Genomic DNA, 16667 nt, shown 5'->3' on the forward strand with positions numbered 1-16667 from the left:
GCTTATGGTAGTACAGGTTGTAATCAGCCTAATCTTTAATCAACGCTAATGTTAGGTGGGCACGGATAAAACTGTAATCCTGTCTTTGTTTCTAGTGGATTTCTAGATTATAAATTGAAGTTTAGTGGTTTGTGATTATACCAGGAAATTCAGTACAATAGGGTGTTAGGCAGCGTTTTAACGCCTAAGGTGGGTAATACTTATCAGAAAACTCTCCGCTGGCGACATTGCAGATATCATAGATTCTCATTCATCAGGGAAGTTAATTCTACCATTAGGTTTAAGTGGGTGTGATGCACTAATGAGGATATTCCATTAATCCTCTTAGTCGGAATTTTGTTGCAGTACTGGCATTTTAAATATTGGCTTCCAGTAGCATAACAATGGAGGATTTTAATAAATAAATCATCAACCTATTGAGAAAGGGCACCTGACTAATCTACCACCAGCAAACATGTCTCTTAATAATTTTGGTGTTGACTAAATATTCGGTTAAGTGTTGAAGATTTAAGTTTAGCTAGAGTATACTTGTTAGCTAAATTAGTTGTGTAAAAACATAGTTTTTTGGGAATTTAAATTAAAAGTTGAATACCAGCCACAACTTACCTCACTTAACTGAGATATAGTATTTGATTCTTATTACTTCATATATTAATCATTAAACTTTATTTTCGTATAACATATTATACTTAATTACACCATTGAATTCCGACTCGATGTTCTGTAAGGTTACAGTTTGCAACTCTCCTGTTCTCAGTAAACTGTACGGAGAGAACAAGAGGCAGGTATGAAACTTGGTTTTGAGAATGAACAGTGGTGACATATAAACAAGAGAATCAATTGTTAGGTCGATGGTTCTTACGCATACTATCTGAGGATCCATGACTAGTCGCGTAGTGCCACCACTTCTTTATTGAATTGCACCCCTTCCTCCCCTCCTGCTTTGATTATCTTCTTATCAGTATTCTTCTTTCGTTCGCTCTTACGTCACATAATAGTCAGTTGGGTATGATTTTTCTAGACTAGTGGTGTTCAGTTATAACGAACCCGAGGGCTAAGGCCAGACTGAGCTTACTATTAAGAATCGAAATTCTCTCTGTTGGATTACGGTCTTTCCACAGATCTAGGGAATGGAGAAGGGACTCAAGAAAGTCGCACGTAAGGATACCAAACCCTTAGAAATCCATAACGTGAACATCTGCTGAAACATCGGCATGTGAACATCTGCATGTCCTCAAATACTAAAGCTTTGATGCTTGTTGTTCATTGCTGATCTACGTGCATAGAATGAGACCGTGTCGTGATTCAAGCGAACTTTATTTATAACAGTTCCGTGGAAGCAAATCTGGTTTCTGCATAAATAGGTGCCAGTATGTATTGCTGATAGTATGTAGAGTTGATTTTATATTTTAAGGTGTCGACAAATATTGTGTCGAAGAGGATACATTCTGGACGGAACTTTTATACACCGAACTATAAGTTCTGCCAGTAATATGTGGCCATTTGAATGGATAAACCCAATCTTCATGTAGCGTAGCGACTGACTTGCATTTCTTATAGGGTAAATAAAGTTGGTAGAGGCGTCTTCATTTGACCCATTTCTCTCAACAATAGGTTATTCTTTGGTAATGTCCCCAGTGTTTCTTTACCTTCTGGAGATTAAATTTGCAGTCCAAAGCTTTTGGATTCACAAGTCTTGGGACAAATATAACCGTGTTGGCACATGTTGTAAAAGAGGGTTCCTGGAAAGCCATTTGACGGAACGTTTGAGATACACATGGAGATATTGCACTCTACTGTCGCGTTGCAAACCTCTTGGTAGTAAAGTAGAGGCTGAAACCTCTTCGTTTTTATATCACTTAGTTATGTTTTTGATATCAGTCAATCGTATCATGTATCTAGTTTATCTTAACTTTTCTTTTAAATTTTCGGCAGAGGAAACTTGGCGTAAGAAACGGCCACGATGTACTCTTCCGTAAACCTATTGACTTTGGGAATCATGATGCACATATCACACTTTGGAGATAGGAAAACAGTACCACAATTTCGTAGATGTGTGTTGACCATCAAATAACCCTCTGATATCGATAATATATAGATGGATGGGGATTCTAAAATTGGGTATATAGACGCGACTCAATTTTCTGTACAACATTAGGATACCACCATAAAATAAACTACTACAACCGTGTAAACCGCGTGGTGTTGTTTTCTATTTCAGGTGGATGGTAGTTATTTTTAATCCGTTAGAAGAGTAGAAACAGATGGGTGGAAGCTTTTGCCCGAAGTAGGTTTACAGTTTAACAGATTAAGATGAATCTTTATCATCAGTACAGAGGTTAAATATTAATTTAACCCTGTCACTGCGTAAGTCGACTTTTGTAGACGGAAAGAAAATTTCCCTAATCAGCGAATATCGACTATAGTCAATATTTTTAAACTTTTTGTTCACATCTTCGGCTTGTCGAGAGTAGTCTCCAAAGGTTTTCCGTGCGATGTTTTGCGTTCTGGGGCCGCGGTGGCTCAGTGGTAGAGCGTTCACCTCTGGTGCTTGGGGTCCCGGGTTCGATCCCAGCCCCCGCCAAGTGAACTTTGTGGTGGACAAACACCATGTGCGTGGGTTTTCTCGGGGTTCTCCCGTTTCCTCCCACTTTCTTCATTCTACCATTTCACTCATTTCTCATTATCACCGTCTCCTTTAGCCTAACCGGCATAACCGTGGGACGTAAAACTCAAAGATTTCATTTCATTTCATTTTTTTGCGTTCTATTGTTTTCGATCAATATGCTGCTTGTGTAAAGACTTGCATGTGGAGTTACGCCAAAATATTTCCCTGAGACACACCGAGATTGAGGGAATACCGTACAATATTCCCAGAATTTTACTAACTGCAAACAGCTGTAACGAAATATATCTAAAGATTGATTGTTTAATGCTTGTGGTCATTGAAACCAAGGTACATATCTCTAATCTTCATGTAGTATACATACATTTCAAGAATTGTTATTGCTCATATATAATCGATCAATCTAAGAGATAAGTTTATCTGGTTTTGTTTCCCAGAGACGGGCAGCTTTAAGAGGTGATAGTGGTGCTCAATCTCTTCCTGGTCATAGATCCACTCACAAACCTTCGTTTCTTCCAGCGACATGGCCACCTCCACATGTAAGCGTAAATGTAATATTAATTTTTTAAAAACATGTAATATAGCCAGGGTGATAGTCGAGAGTATAGAACGGTACACGCCTTACAGCCTCTGCTTAATTACAATCATTTAGAGTATTGGTTGAAAATGTCTTTACTTTTCTAATCCAAAAATATTGTTCCATAGATAGAGATGGCGCTTCCTCGATCATTTTTCATTTTTGAAATATATCAACGAAGTCAGATATTTTAGATTTTTATTTTATTTTATAGAAATCATTGTTTAATGTCCAAAAATCACTGAATGTTAACTTTAATCTCCAACGTCGCAAATTATCTCCGCCATGTGGTAAGATTTCATTTAAGTTTAAGATTATACAATGCCGCTAATGTTTTGTGCAACAGATCGGTAGTTTAATTAATGTATAAGTATGTAAATACTACATTACTTTACAATACAGTTGCGAAACGAAAACTTACACCATAGAAATATACTTACATTGTATTTATTAGTTATGTAACAACGTCAAATATTACTTCTTCTCCATCTAAGATATAGCTAATGTATACTTATGAAAAGGTAGATACTACACGTATGTTTTGTAATGATCCCATTAAACTCTTAGATGCTTCAGTGCACATTCAATTGGGTAATGAGTACGCATCGTATGGTCATTCAATTACAGTTTTTTTTTATTTCTAAACTAGAATGTGGTACCTCTGAATGCAGACACTTTCGTAGTTTCTTCAACAGAACTACATGGCAATTGGAATCGATTTTAAGTATTACATTGTTTTAAATATTTTAACTTTATTCTGGCGATCCAAATTTAATATCCCACAATTATGAACCGAGACAATGATGATAATGAAGGTAATGATCATAATGAATGGAATGAAGAAAATGAGAATAAATGGCAGAGACCACGAGAAAACCCACGCATTGGTATTTGTCCATCACAAAATCCAGTAAACATAAGCTGAGATCGAACTAGGAACGATACGTTTCGAATATAAGCGTTATATCAGTACGCCACCAAGGACTCATAAATGTTTTAAATTAGAAGTTGTTACATTCTTGATTTTCAGTTGTATGTTTTTGAGAAACGAGACACTGTTGTCTTTTGCATTTAAACTTTGCATACTCCTCGACATCGTCAGTACGTTATCAACTTTGTAGTACTCTAATACAGAATTGTAAAAAAGCTAACTTCTAACATCATGTTCTGTTAAGTGCTGCACGGGTCAGATGAATTATTAGTTGTGTAATCGAATCCAAACAAGATACATTACATCCACTATCTGTGTCGTTATTTCTGACTTTTCTATTGGATTGGGATTGAGTATAGCGTCTCGTTTAGCAGGTAGGCTATACGAGACGTGGACATACACCTTAACGTGGGATCTATAACACACGAGCTCTCATCGGAAGTCAAATCTTTATCTCCTGCATCAAAGGCTCGTAAATTATCTACATAGGCACGAGAGTGTTCTCTGACTTGTCTAGTGTCCCCTGTAGCCGTTAAAGCCATGAGGGCAAAGGAGTTGGCGATTCATCTTTGCTGTATTATTTTAGTTACTCCACTACCAACGCAAAATAAATTATTTAGAATGTACTTCGGGAGGAGTACAAAGAGCAAGTCCACGGTTCCAGTATTCAAATACGCTTCTTGATAGTGAGCTAACTCCGAAAGGAAAAATATTTTCACTGGTAATCGAACCAGCAATATGCAAAAAATGTTGAGACAACACATATGTATAATACTTGTATTATTATATGTTAACATTTCGTGATAATTCTTACCTGCAATGCTGGAAATGAAGACCCTCATGCAGCCGTTAGTTCATTTTTTAAATACAAAATTTGGACATAGCAGTACCTTACTGGAAGCCATGCAATTATTAAAATGCAGAGAAAAGTTTGATGAATGATGGTTATCTAATATTATAGGATAATTGGGATAGGTATATCATTTATTATTACAAACTGGTTATATATAGAATATGAGGGCACAATTATATGTCGGTAAAATCGACGTAGCTACTGAGTACACTTGGTATTTTTCTATCTATTGCTTAACGTGGAAGGTCTCATTAATATTGTTTGGTCGATAGAAACTTGCATATATTTAGCTTAATGGAATCCGCTGGTACTACCAATCACCAAATATAAGAATTATACTACTGGGCTAAGATAGAAAAATGGTAAGAAATCTTCAATTTCCTATTCTACGATAAATTAACTTTTTTTTTTAAAGGGACGACCTGGTCTAAGAAGTGGTAACCATAGTGGTCAACCCCTTCCTGGTCAATCAGCGCCTATACCAAAGGTAAGCATAAATACTTGTATAATATGAACTTTTTTCTTTACTTTTCGAAAAAAAACATTGCAATTTTAGACTGTTACTAGTAAACGTTTTTGTAATGAAATTTGAAGAATAATAATTTGTAACTTGTGGTAAAAAAAAGGATATACATAATCAGTGCTGAGGATAACCAAAAGTCTACTGTAGGCAACTACAATTTACCCCTTCTTTATGAAGAAGACTCAAGAAGTCATTGTGAAAGCCTAAAGTATAATTGCTTGTAAACAATGCCCCTGGGGATAATACAAATATCGAAAGTAATATGGAGGTTTAAAATATTTTACAGAACTATCGCATAGAAGATCGCACCTCTGTAATTGTATTTCCAGAATAACAAGCTATTGATATTGAACAGTTATGAAGCCCTGACTCGGACGGTAGAGAAAACATTTGAATATTATAACACAGTCCGAGTAAATGGCAAATTGAAGACCAACCAAAGACAGTGGCAGGTTTGCTTCGAAAACAGAATCTAACCAGTAGTATAATTTTGGGCTGCGCAGAGACGATTTCAGTTCTTGGGAAACATTGAAAGCTGATCACGTGTCTCAACCCAAGCCAATAATAATTTCTATTTTGTTCTAAAATCCAGAAAACAGCCGATCACCACAGTGTCTATACTTCACAAAAACTTATAAGCACATGATTTATAAAAATATGTAAAATAAAGGCTATTCTATAGGGAATGAATCACACATCCGTTCCACATGGTAAATAATGGACCAGTAAAACAATATCTTTTGACGGTTGCGTCTCGTTTTGGTAATTCTCAGCGACTGTTCATCTGACACGTCCCTGGGAAATGTTAAACTGTACTCAATATTATAAAGAGTATTCGTTTTAGAGATTCCGAAGTTCTTACCTGGAAAGGAGTCAAAAGGAACACGTACTGCACATCACTGCATTTTTCTAGCAGTATATTCTGACAAAATTGCTTTATCTGGCTTAAATCTGTAACAGTAATTAGATACTTCCGTTGTGCATATAGACTTGGGTTCCATTTGATTGCCTATACTGTCCGACATTACTGGGTACGTTTGGGACTGAGAATATCATACATGAGGAGTAGTCAGTGGATCTCAATCGTATTACGTATGTTTTGGATGATAATCTTTGGATAGGAGTGCTAATTTTGGTATCACAGAACATTACAGATATTTGAACGTTACAGATATTTGAACATTACAGATACAGAATATAAGACTAACGTTCAGAATTTTCTGAGGAATATAATTCTTACCTCAGAAAATTATGAACGTTAGTCTTATATTCGGTATAGGAAACTACTATGTGACTTCTATCCCAGTTTTGGTATATACCGTACGTAAGAGTTCCGGCTCCAAATATAGTACTTAGTAATTTAAGAAAAATACCAAACAGATTTAATGTAACCACTATCCGTGTTCCGTGTTAATATAACGTTAATATTGATCCAGTGAATTATATTTACAAACTATGCTACAATTTACAAATGTAATCAAACTAGGAATATATACCTCCAAGTTACGTCACAAAAACATAATAGTGGTTGAATTAACTAAAACACTATGCTTGATCATTTCATAATCTTAGGTTTTTAATTAATCAAAAATGTTTTGGTAACATTGATAGTCCAAACAATAACCTGTCAATTCGTAGAATTTGTTTCGGTTCTCAGAAACATAATCGTAACAGTTTAAAACTAATGAACTTGACTCTTAGGTTGTAAGACTGGCCAAGTTACCTGTTGTGAATCACACAACGTCCTACATATCTGACTGAAATAATCTTCCAGCGATCCCAAATGGTAATAAAAGTATTCCCCTTTTAGTATTTTCCAAATCCCCATAAGTTTTTTTTATCAAATCCCTCTGTGTTTTGAAATACAATTTCGACGCTAAATCCTGTTACTGAAATGAGATCTGTTTGAGTAATAGGCAGAGCAATGCCCCTGTGCTCCTCTTCCGTCAGCAGTAACCAGTTCATCTGTGAGTGTTGTGGTGTGAAAGTGGTGCAGTAAAATGGGCGACCTGACAGACTTCCAAAGAGGCATGATCGTTAATGCCCGTCTGGTTCGAGCTTCAGTGGCAACAGTGGCGAACATTGTGGGGGTATCGAAAGGCACTGTGTCCAAAGTGACGAAGGCATTCACAATACGTGAGTAAACGACGTCTGAAAAACACAAGAGTGGTCGAAAGACAATCCTGTCAGATAGGGCATTAAAACGGATTGTAGCAGCTAACCAGAAGACCACTGCAATGAGAATTACGTCTGAACTCAATTCCGGCCTACAGAATCCGGTTTCATCGAAAACAGTGCGATGGGAACATAATAAATGAAAATTCATGACAGGGCCGCTATCGCCAAACCCTTGGTCACTGCAGTAAATGCGAAGAGGCGTATCCAGTGTATCAAGGACCACAAGGCATGGACTCATGAGCAGCGGAAACATGTAATGTGGTCCGATGAATTGACCTTCACCTTGTTTCCAACAACCGGTTTACGTATGGAGAACACCGTCGCAGGCCTATGATACAGACTGTCTGCTCCCAACTGTAAGGCATAGGAGTGGTTCTGTTACAGTATGGGCAGTGATATTGTGGTTTTCTGCAGGTCCCATCATAGTCCTGTATGGAATGATGAATGCAAAGGCGTATGAGGCCATTTTGGGGGAGCAGGTTCTACCCATAGCCCAAATATTGTTCCCTGATGGTGATGGCATCTACCAAGATGATTTGGCATCCTGCCACGCTGCAAAAACGGTGAAATCATGGTTTGAGGAGTTCGACTAGGAGCTATCACACCTCCCCTGGGTCCCACAATTACCAAATCTGAACATCATTGAGCCATTGTGGTCTAAGTTAGAAAAGCGTGTTCGGTCTCATTACCCTTCACCAGAATCCCTTAAGGAACTGGAATATGTTTTGGAGGAACAATGGTACAAAATTTCACACACCACGATTCAGGAGCTGTATATGTCCATTCCACGTCGGATCCAAGTTGTTTTGGACACAAAAGGAGGCCGCACACCATACTAGGTATGATTTTCACACTTTTTGCAAACGTTTTAGATTTTTTTGGTACAACCCCTATATATATTTAACGAGATATGTAATTGAAATGTAAGCAACGAGACTATTTTCTTATCGTTACAGTGAGACTGTTGGTAGAATAATGTTTCTACAGGACTTCCAAGTGCAAAATAAAGTGCGAAGTGAAAATCTTAAAAAAATGTTGTGAAAGATTAAAGGTTATACAAGAGCTCAGTTGTGAAACATTTCTTAATTGAGGGATTTAATGGAAACGAGACAATTTTATTTTCATTATGATGAGGGAAGTGGCAGAATAACGTTTTTCTTTTGCAGTCGAAAAGCTAAAATTAACTTGAGAGGGATAAAATAATATAACAAGAATTTTAGGAAAGATAAAAAATGAATTTCGTGCAAAGTATATATAAGAACCTATCAGCAAAAAAATCTAGTTTTGGATTTAGGAGTTGCCTTGACAAAGTTTAAAAATCAAATCCTATAATTAAAAATTCAAGTGGCCAAGTATGAACACTATATAAGTACCCTTGTCAAATTTGAATTTTAGCATTATTTGGCAGTCGTCATTGTTAATATAATGTTATTAATAAAATATGAGTTCCCCTACATAAATATTAGATTACTGGATGACATATTTTTGTATGTATGTAGCGATTTTTTTTAAAGATTACTTCTTCTTATTGGCTGGTGTTATTTTCATATTCTTTGTTTTATTTTGTTTACTATGTATGTAATTAATATTGAGTTTGATGTACATCTAATTTGTGTAAGCAGTATTTGTAAGCCTTCTTTAATTGGAGTTATTTACTCTACTGAAGGCATAAATAAATTAATAAAAATAAATAACACTCTCTTGATGCGATTTATCTGAGATGTTGAAGTCCAAAAGTCTCTCTTGGAAAATTTCAATTTTGGAGCTACGTTGTTTAGTATCCAAATTATTCACATCTAGGTAGATGCATCATAATACGGAAGACCAATGCTGCGCACCAAATAGGACATCTTTGCATTGCTCGTAGTGTTAAAAATTTTTAAGAGCCTATCATGAGATTTCCTGGGTTAAAAATGGCTGGAATTTATGACGAAATAGTTATAACCATTGCTTTTAGAGTATGCAGTTTTTTAACGGCATTAGACCTCTCCATGAGTAAAGGTCTGTTCCTAAAACAATATTTTAGAAACATTTCAGGTAAATTAAAATGTTACATTAAACATAAATTTCTTATCAAGTCTCTAAAACTGCAGATTAAATCGACGATACTGGTTCAAAGTTCGAAATATATATGTTTCATTAGGTTATTTCGTCCCTCGAGATACAGGACGGCATTAACATATATTACAGTTATGTATTAAATATTACCGATAATAGAGATGTTGACGCGGTTTTTCTTCTCGGAAATCAGCTAATAGTAATAATGATAGTAAACACGGTAAATAAACCAAATAGTCTTAAAATGTATGATTTATTCGTAGCAACAACAATATTAATGTTAAGTATAATACTGATTAATATTAATTGTGAAAATGTTATTTTTCTAGGGAAGTTTAAATGTATATCCAGGAAGAAGATCTGCATTGGTCCCTGGGGTAAATATTAAAACATTAGTAATAGCACTTTATATTAAATATCAACGTCAGAATTAGCTATGTGTCATATATGGTTACTGTCAAGTTTCTTTAAGTCACTCCTCACTATTTTGCTCATGTCCTCTCATTGGTCAATGTTTTTCTTTTGTTAGTTATCGTTATTTACAATCCATTTGAAGGCAGAATAGTTATGGAATAACCGATGATAATCAACTTGGAAGAGTGTTATGTTGTTTTAAAACCGATGCAGAAAATGTTTAGTTGAAATTTGAAATATAATGAATGTATAAAATGGATTGACAAAGTGAATTGTCCGAAGTATTAAGAGTACGATGTAGTCTAAAAAGTACTGTGCATCCAAGTATTCACTTCTTTTAGATGTAAAATTATAAAAAAATAGAATTTTTACCGAATGAGATTAACTATTCTGAGAAGTCATCCAATTATGTGAGTCGTACGAAACACCTACGATGCTTTAAAATGTCTTAACATATACAGATTTACCTTCTAGATCCAAACGCCTCTGAAGTCATACAACTTTGAATCCGAATGAAAGATTCGAGTCTATTTTGCCCCGGGGTTCTAACACTGCTGTGGAATCTTAATCATTCCCACTAAGGGAGTAAAAGATCTAAGCACGTGCTGAAAAATCCAGTTAATCGGCGAGCAAAGTGACAACCTAATAAACTCTTTATAAACTCGAATACTAACTTGTGCTATGGTAGCATGATTGAACATTTTAGAGGAGTTAAAAAATTACAATCAATCAACTTTGTATAGTTAGTACCGGTATTCAAAAGAGACCGTGATTAGTGACTCCAAACAATCTTTAGTGCAATATATTAGCAAAAGTCATAAAAAAGGTAAATGGCCAGACCATAACTACCAGAAACGCAGTAATCATGGAAACTGCGATAATCATGGAAACTGGTTTGCCTTACAATCAATAATATATACCATTATCATTCTTATTTACGGTAAATATTGGTAAATATATGTATTAAATTACATTTTTGGTAATTTTTTTTAGCAATTGCTAATACAGTGTTTTACCATAAAATCCAGTCTACCTAATGTTAAAATAATCTTGAAAGTTCGAGTTCGGGAAACAGTGGAACGGGTTAACCGAATTTCTGTTAATTTATAAGGAAGGTTGTCTTGAAACTCCAACGATTCGTAAGTCGATCAAGATTCTGGAATTGATTAAGTTACGATTCTAAGACATCACTATATACTAATCAAAGCTTTAATTTCATTATTATTAACATTATTAGGCATAATCTTCTTTTAACTTCTTATGATAGGTACTACCTTTTATCACTTTTGGTAATTATTCAGCATTCTTTCTAATCATATATCTATATTCCCAACTCAAGTTGTCATTTATTCTTACACCACATATAATGAAGAACACTTTCGAACCTCATCTTCACACTCCCTTAATTCACGAGTATCAACGAACTGTTTATCATAACATAAAGAACTATATTCATCATTATGCATCATTTGTCACTGCTATTCCTTCAAATTTTCCTCCACTCCTATGTAAATCCAGCTGTAAACCCATATACTATAATAAAACAATACATCTTTAATATAATTTATAATAACATTCACATCTTTGGTATCCTCTGCAGCAAGATTGTTCCATTTATCTCGATGTCTAAAATGTTGGATACGTATGACACTTTCCCTCTCAACTTCAATTTTGAAATTAGAAATAGTTCTTTCGAGTCATATCAATAGTATGCACTACATAGTTTTCTTTGGTAAGCTATATAAAATGATGAAGTATGGTGGTTTGAGATTATGCATGATAACTAATTCCAACATGTCCTTGTTTTATGTATTCTGAAACTCATGAACAACAATCAATTCCAGTTGTCGTATAGCGTAATAGTTCAAGGAATGACTTAATTGCATGGCTTATTACTGTAGCACTTTCCAAATAGAAAAATTGTATGAAACTCACTATTCAGTAAGCCTTTGTAAGAGTAGCACTTAATTTATTTTGTATTGCAATATAATAAAATAAGGAATGCTCTCTCGTTACATAATGGTCATCAGGACCTCATTATGGTTATTTAAAATCTAATTGTGAGTGATGTTTCGATATCCATTAGCATATACATATCTAATACAATTTGATTAAGAAAATAGACAAAAGCAATGAAGAAGGAGATTTAATAAAAGATGTTGTACTGTAAGATGTGATAAGAATTTCTTGTACTAAAGCCAAGAACATTAGTGGTTTAAACACAAGGTAAAACCTATCACAACAACAAATGTAAATTTCCTAATTGAACGCGGGAAAAGACAAGATAGTTTCGTGATACAGCTATGCTCAAAGAAATAGAACACATAACCTTGTGCTGTAAGTTCTACTGGTACCCGTAGATAGTATGCTTTATAGGACAAGCTTAGAAGTAAAAGGACAAAGAGACATGGGATTTGTTAGTTGGAATCCTACATACGATATATTGTGATAACGAATCAACGACAGGTTGCCACAGCATCTAGACTCTATATTTTAAAAATAAACATGTAAGTGCGTCTTATTGTCTCCTAATAGCACACTAAATAGTCACGCAATCAGCAATTGAACAGATCTCGCTTGCGCGCAGGCAATTTTCATTGTGATGATTTAATTGCAAAATAAACACTGCATTGTTTCAATTTAATGATTTGAAAATAAGACAAAGGCAGTAGCCATATTTATATTTGAGAATTAATGTTTCAGTACGTTTAGACTAATATATTGTGATGATTTAATTTTGAAATTAAAATGTGTTTCTTTGATATGATTATTTGAAAGTGGATAATGACAAAACAACATAAATGCGTTTTGCAGTTTATTATTGAGACAAGGTCTATAAACATATTTAGACTTGAACATTAGTGTTTGTGTAACTTTTAGTTAGTTAGTGTGCAAGCTTACAAAAATAAGTTAAATGGAAGCAATTAGAGCTTTTAATGAAGCACACTTTTAATCTATATCATGCAGCGGACCAAATGCTTGGAGTTACAACCAGTTATCTTGGTAATCATCGATCGTTGCTTCGATAAAAAGTTATCCCATGATTATTGAATTGTTAATTACTTACTATAATTTGCTTAATGTCCTACCGCATGATTATTATACATATAATCACTTACAATTATTTTTGATAGGATATTATTGAATGGTTTTGTGTTATTCATTATAATTTCGAGGAGAACTACAACCATTAATTTGCAAATCTTTTACTTTACCACAGCGAATCAAATAAACATATCCTTAAAGCATCCTCTTCTTATTAGGAATATAACTTCACAGAAGTTCAACAAATTCATAGCCTAGACCTTAAGATAGACATTTGTACAAGAATACAGTTTCTAGGCCGATTGATTTGGGAAATAGTTATTTTAAACGAGAATATTTCAAATATTCATCTATTCTCATCAAGAAATTTAAGGCGTCTCGTTCTATATAGCATGTATATTTGAATCAGTAGTTTTGAAAACGTCATGAGGTATAGAAAATAAAGTCATGAAAAAGTCGAACCAAAACCTTGCTTAATTTTTCAAACTCCTGCTAGATATGAAATGATCGACCTTTGTTTTTAAAAAAGTAGAGTTCTCTTGTCATGTACGAAATGAACAACTTGTTTAGAGCAATTGGTAGCAACAAAAAGTGTATTCAATGCAAACTCGCTATTTTCAGACTCATTGCCTTTTTAAAACTACAGATTCATTTGTTTCAAACAAAGCTCGAGGGTTCTTCAGCTTTGGCACTCCAGTAACGAGTCAATCAATAAATAAGTCAATGGTTTATCTTTTTTATAAATGTAGACTAAATATTGATCCTACTAAATTCGGTTTTCCAATTATTGATTCAAGTACTACATCAAAACATTTTCCTAAACTTTTAGATATAATGATTAAATCTAAATTATTTATGTTAAACTTACAAACACTTGGTTTTATTTACTGAGTTATTTGAAGTCTATTTTGTATTGATTAACATAATACAAAATAGACTTCATATAATTAAATATAATCATTGATATGATGTCTAAATAGCATTTGGAATTCCTCATATCAATATGCTTTGTACTGAGGACTTGTGAGTTGAAGATGGTTCCATAATTCTGTGATTAGTGATTCTCAAACAAATTCCAACATAAATGTGACGAACTATGGTTCAACATTTTGACATCATGAATGTATGGTTTTCTGGGTTCTTTCATTGAAACTCTGCGCTGGTATTTGCATTTATTAAAATTTCATCAGTTCAACTATCTAACAATAATCGAACTCAATTCTCGTTTATCAATGTTCTTCATAGGTGATCCTGCAGTAGTTTTACTATCTTCGAATTCTAATGCTATTCACTTCGGTATATTTTGCATCTACCTAGGTATTTTTTATTCAGAAGGATATAACCTTTTTAGTAAAGTACTTTGTGTGCGAAAATGTCTTGCAGTGTGTGGTATAGGAGGAAACACTATAAAGATTCTTACACAAGGTTATATACGTAGTTATAAATAGACAGTAGATGTGGATGCCACAGAATACTTGTATACTAAACACTTTAAGCCTTAAACCACATCAGACTAGAATTAATTAACATCTTTCTCATAATATAACCTATTTGTTGATACACTATCATACCACATTACTTTTTGATTCATCACGGTATTGTCAATAGGAATTCATCATAGTATTTTATATGCTTCGTAATAAATTTAGTGATTTAGGATTTACATTTCTGGGCTTTCGGCATCTATGGCCATGTTAGCACGTCACATTTTCATGAATAACGTCCCTCGGCGATCACACTATCCGGGGAAAGGAAAGGAAGAAAGAGTTGGGGAAGGAAGGAAGTGGCCTGGGGCCTACATGTTAAGTACCACTCATGAATTTTCCTGGTGAGAATGACGAAAACCCTGGAAACCCTCACTCAGGATGGCTGGCCTGAAAAAGCTTTTTACATTTTTCCTACCCAGTGTTCCCACCGGGAATCGAACCCGGGATCGTCGTAATAAATGTCCACGAAGCCAAAACAATACACAATATTTATAAACAAATATCACTTCTCATATATATGTTCCCTGGCGAGAACTCTTGTAGTTCGTATCCTATGTTAAACTGTAGGTCCATGTCTCGTATAGCCTCGCTGCTGAAATTAACGCTAAACTCAAATATATATATATATATATATATATATACCCAATGTGAGATTACACAGAGTCCTTTTTTAACAAATTATTCTTCTCGTTTCTATACATTCTCTGTGCTAAGTGTACACAGGATCCTTATATAAATACAGGATATTTAAACATTTCTCGCATGTTATTCTTTAAAGTAAAGCGACACAGCATCCTTACAAACAACTAGCGTCTCTCCTTTGATCATATTCTCTAAATGTTTGCCATACTAATATATCAGAGATATTGGTAACTGGAAATCCGTATCCATCATGTATAAACAAATCCGAATAACCATCAATAAAATCTGTCTTTTGGGCTTAAGATTTCGCACCGATTCATGGTGACAATATTATACAAGCCACAATTAAAGAAACGAAACGAAACGAAAGTAAGACAGAATGGAACATCACAAATTTATCCTAGGTATGCTAATGTTCCTTTCGTTGAGACAAAGTTTGGATTCAATTTGTATGCTTCCAGACTTAAACTCTACTTGTGGTCAAATTTATTAGATAAGAGATTCAGTAAATGTTAAGATGATGCTTTAATAGTACTTTCCATCTTTCAGCACTGTTCCATAAATACGTAATTTATTTATCAATTTACGTAAGTGTCATTCTACAGCATATTAAAATCAGGATTGTTTCCGATTAATCATCAAATGCCTTGATTCTTAAAATCTCATCATGAGTCTGAAAACTATTTACAGCCGTGACTACAGCTTTGAAGGAAACACTCATATACACACACAAAATTACGTAATTCAAATGGAAGTCTTGTTTGACATCTTTTCTGTCAAATTTCGTAAAACGAATTCCATAGATACCAGCTTTATTTCCAGATAATCCTTAACAATTTTGGAAGAAACAATGCTGCATCCTGTATTAGCTTCTACAAGTTAATATTAAGTTTTATTGATTCAGATCATGAGTAATCAACATTTTTGAATGTCCCTTGTTGCAAAACCCTTTTACAATGTGATAAATGTTGTAACAAGTTACATTTCTTACTGAAAATTTATCAAACAAAAACAAAACAAAAAAAAAAACACATACACACAGAAGAAAGAGAATTAAAACCAGCTGTTGTAGCAAACTACTAGTGGCGCCATTCGCGGTGACCACCAGTACTAATCTTGTTCGTGTATTGAAGTTTCAAGGCCGCTGGTCATAAGCGGTTTTGAATAACAACTGCGAGCAACTGGGAACTACTGAGAACGAATTGGTACAACGTTTGAAATGAAATGAAATCTTTGAGTTTTACGTCCCACGGTTATGCCGGTTAGGCTAAAGGAGACGGTGATGATGAGAGATGAGTGAAATGGTGGAAGGAAGAAAGTGGGAGGAAACGGG

General features: G+C 34.5%; 1 protein-coding gene across 8 annotated transcripts in view; it reads left to right on the forward strand.

Annotated features, from left to right (window-relative positions):
- Positions 1 to 16667, forward strand: part of LOC145680331 (uncharacterized) — a 153780-nt gene that overhangs the window by 76199 nt on the left and 60914 nt on the right. For 6 of the 8 annotated variants that reach the window (XM_081750711.1, XM_081750712.1, XM_081750707.1 and 3 more), the window contains 3 exons: positions 3064 to 3165; positions 5403 to 5474; positions 10076 to 10123. In XM_081750711.1, coding sequence (XP_081606837.1) covers positions 3064 to 3165; positions 5403 to 5474; positions 10076 to 10123 — 222 coding nt within the window. The remainder of the gene's footprint in view (positions 1 to 3063; positions 3166 to 5402; positions 5475 to 10075; positions 10124 to 16667) is intronic. The other 2 variants (XM_081750713.1, XM_081750710.1) reach the window with 1 other exon arrangement.

This window comes from Thermobia domestica, chromosome 3 (assembly GCF_964235325.1).
Source record: "Thermobia domestica chromosome 3, izTheDome1.hap1.1, whole genome shotgun sequence".
Taxonomy (NCBI): Eukaryota; Metazoa; Arthropoda; class Insecta; order Zygentoma; family Lepismatidae; genus Thermobia; species Thermobia domestica.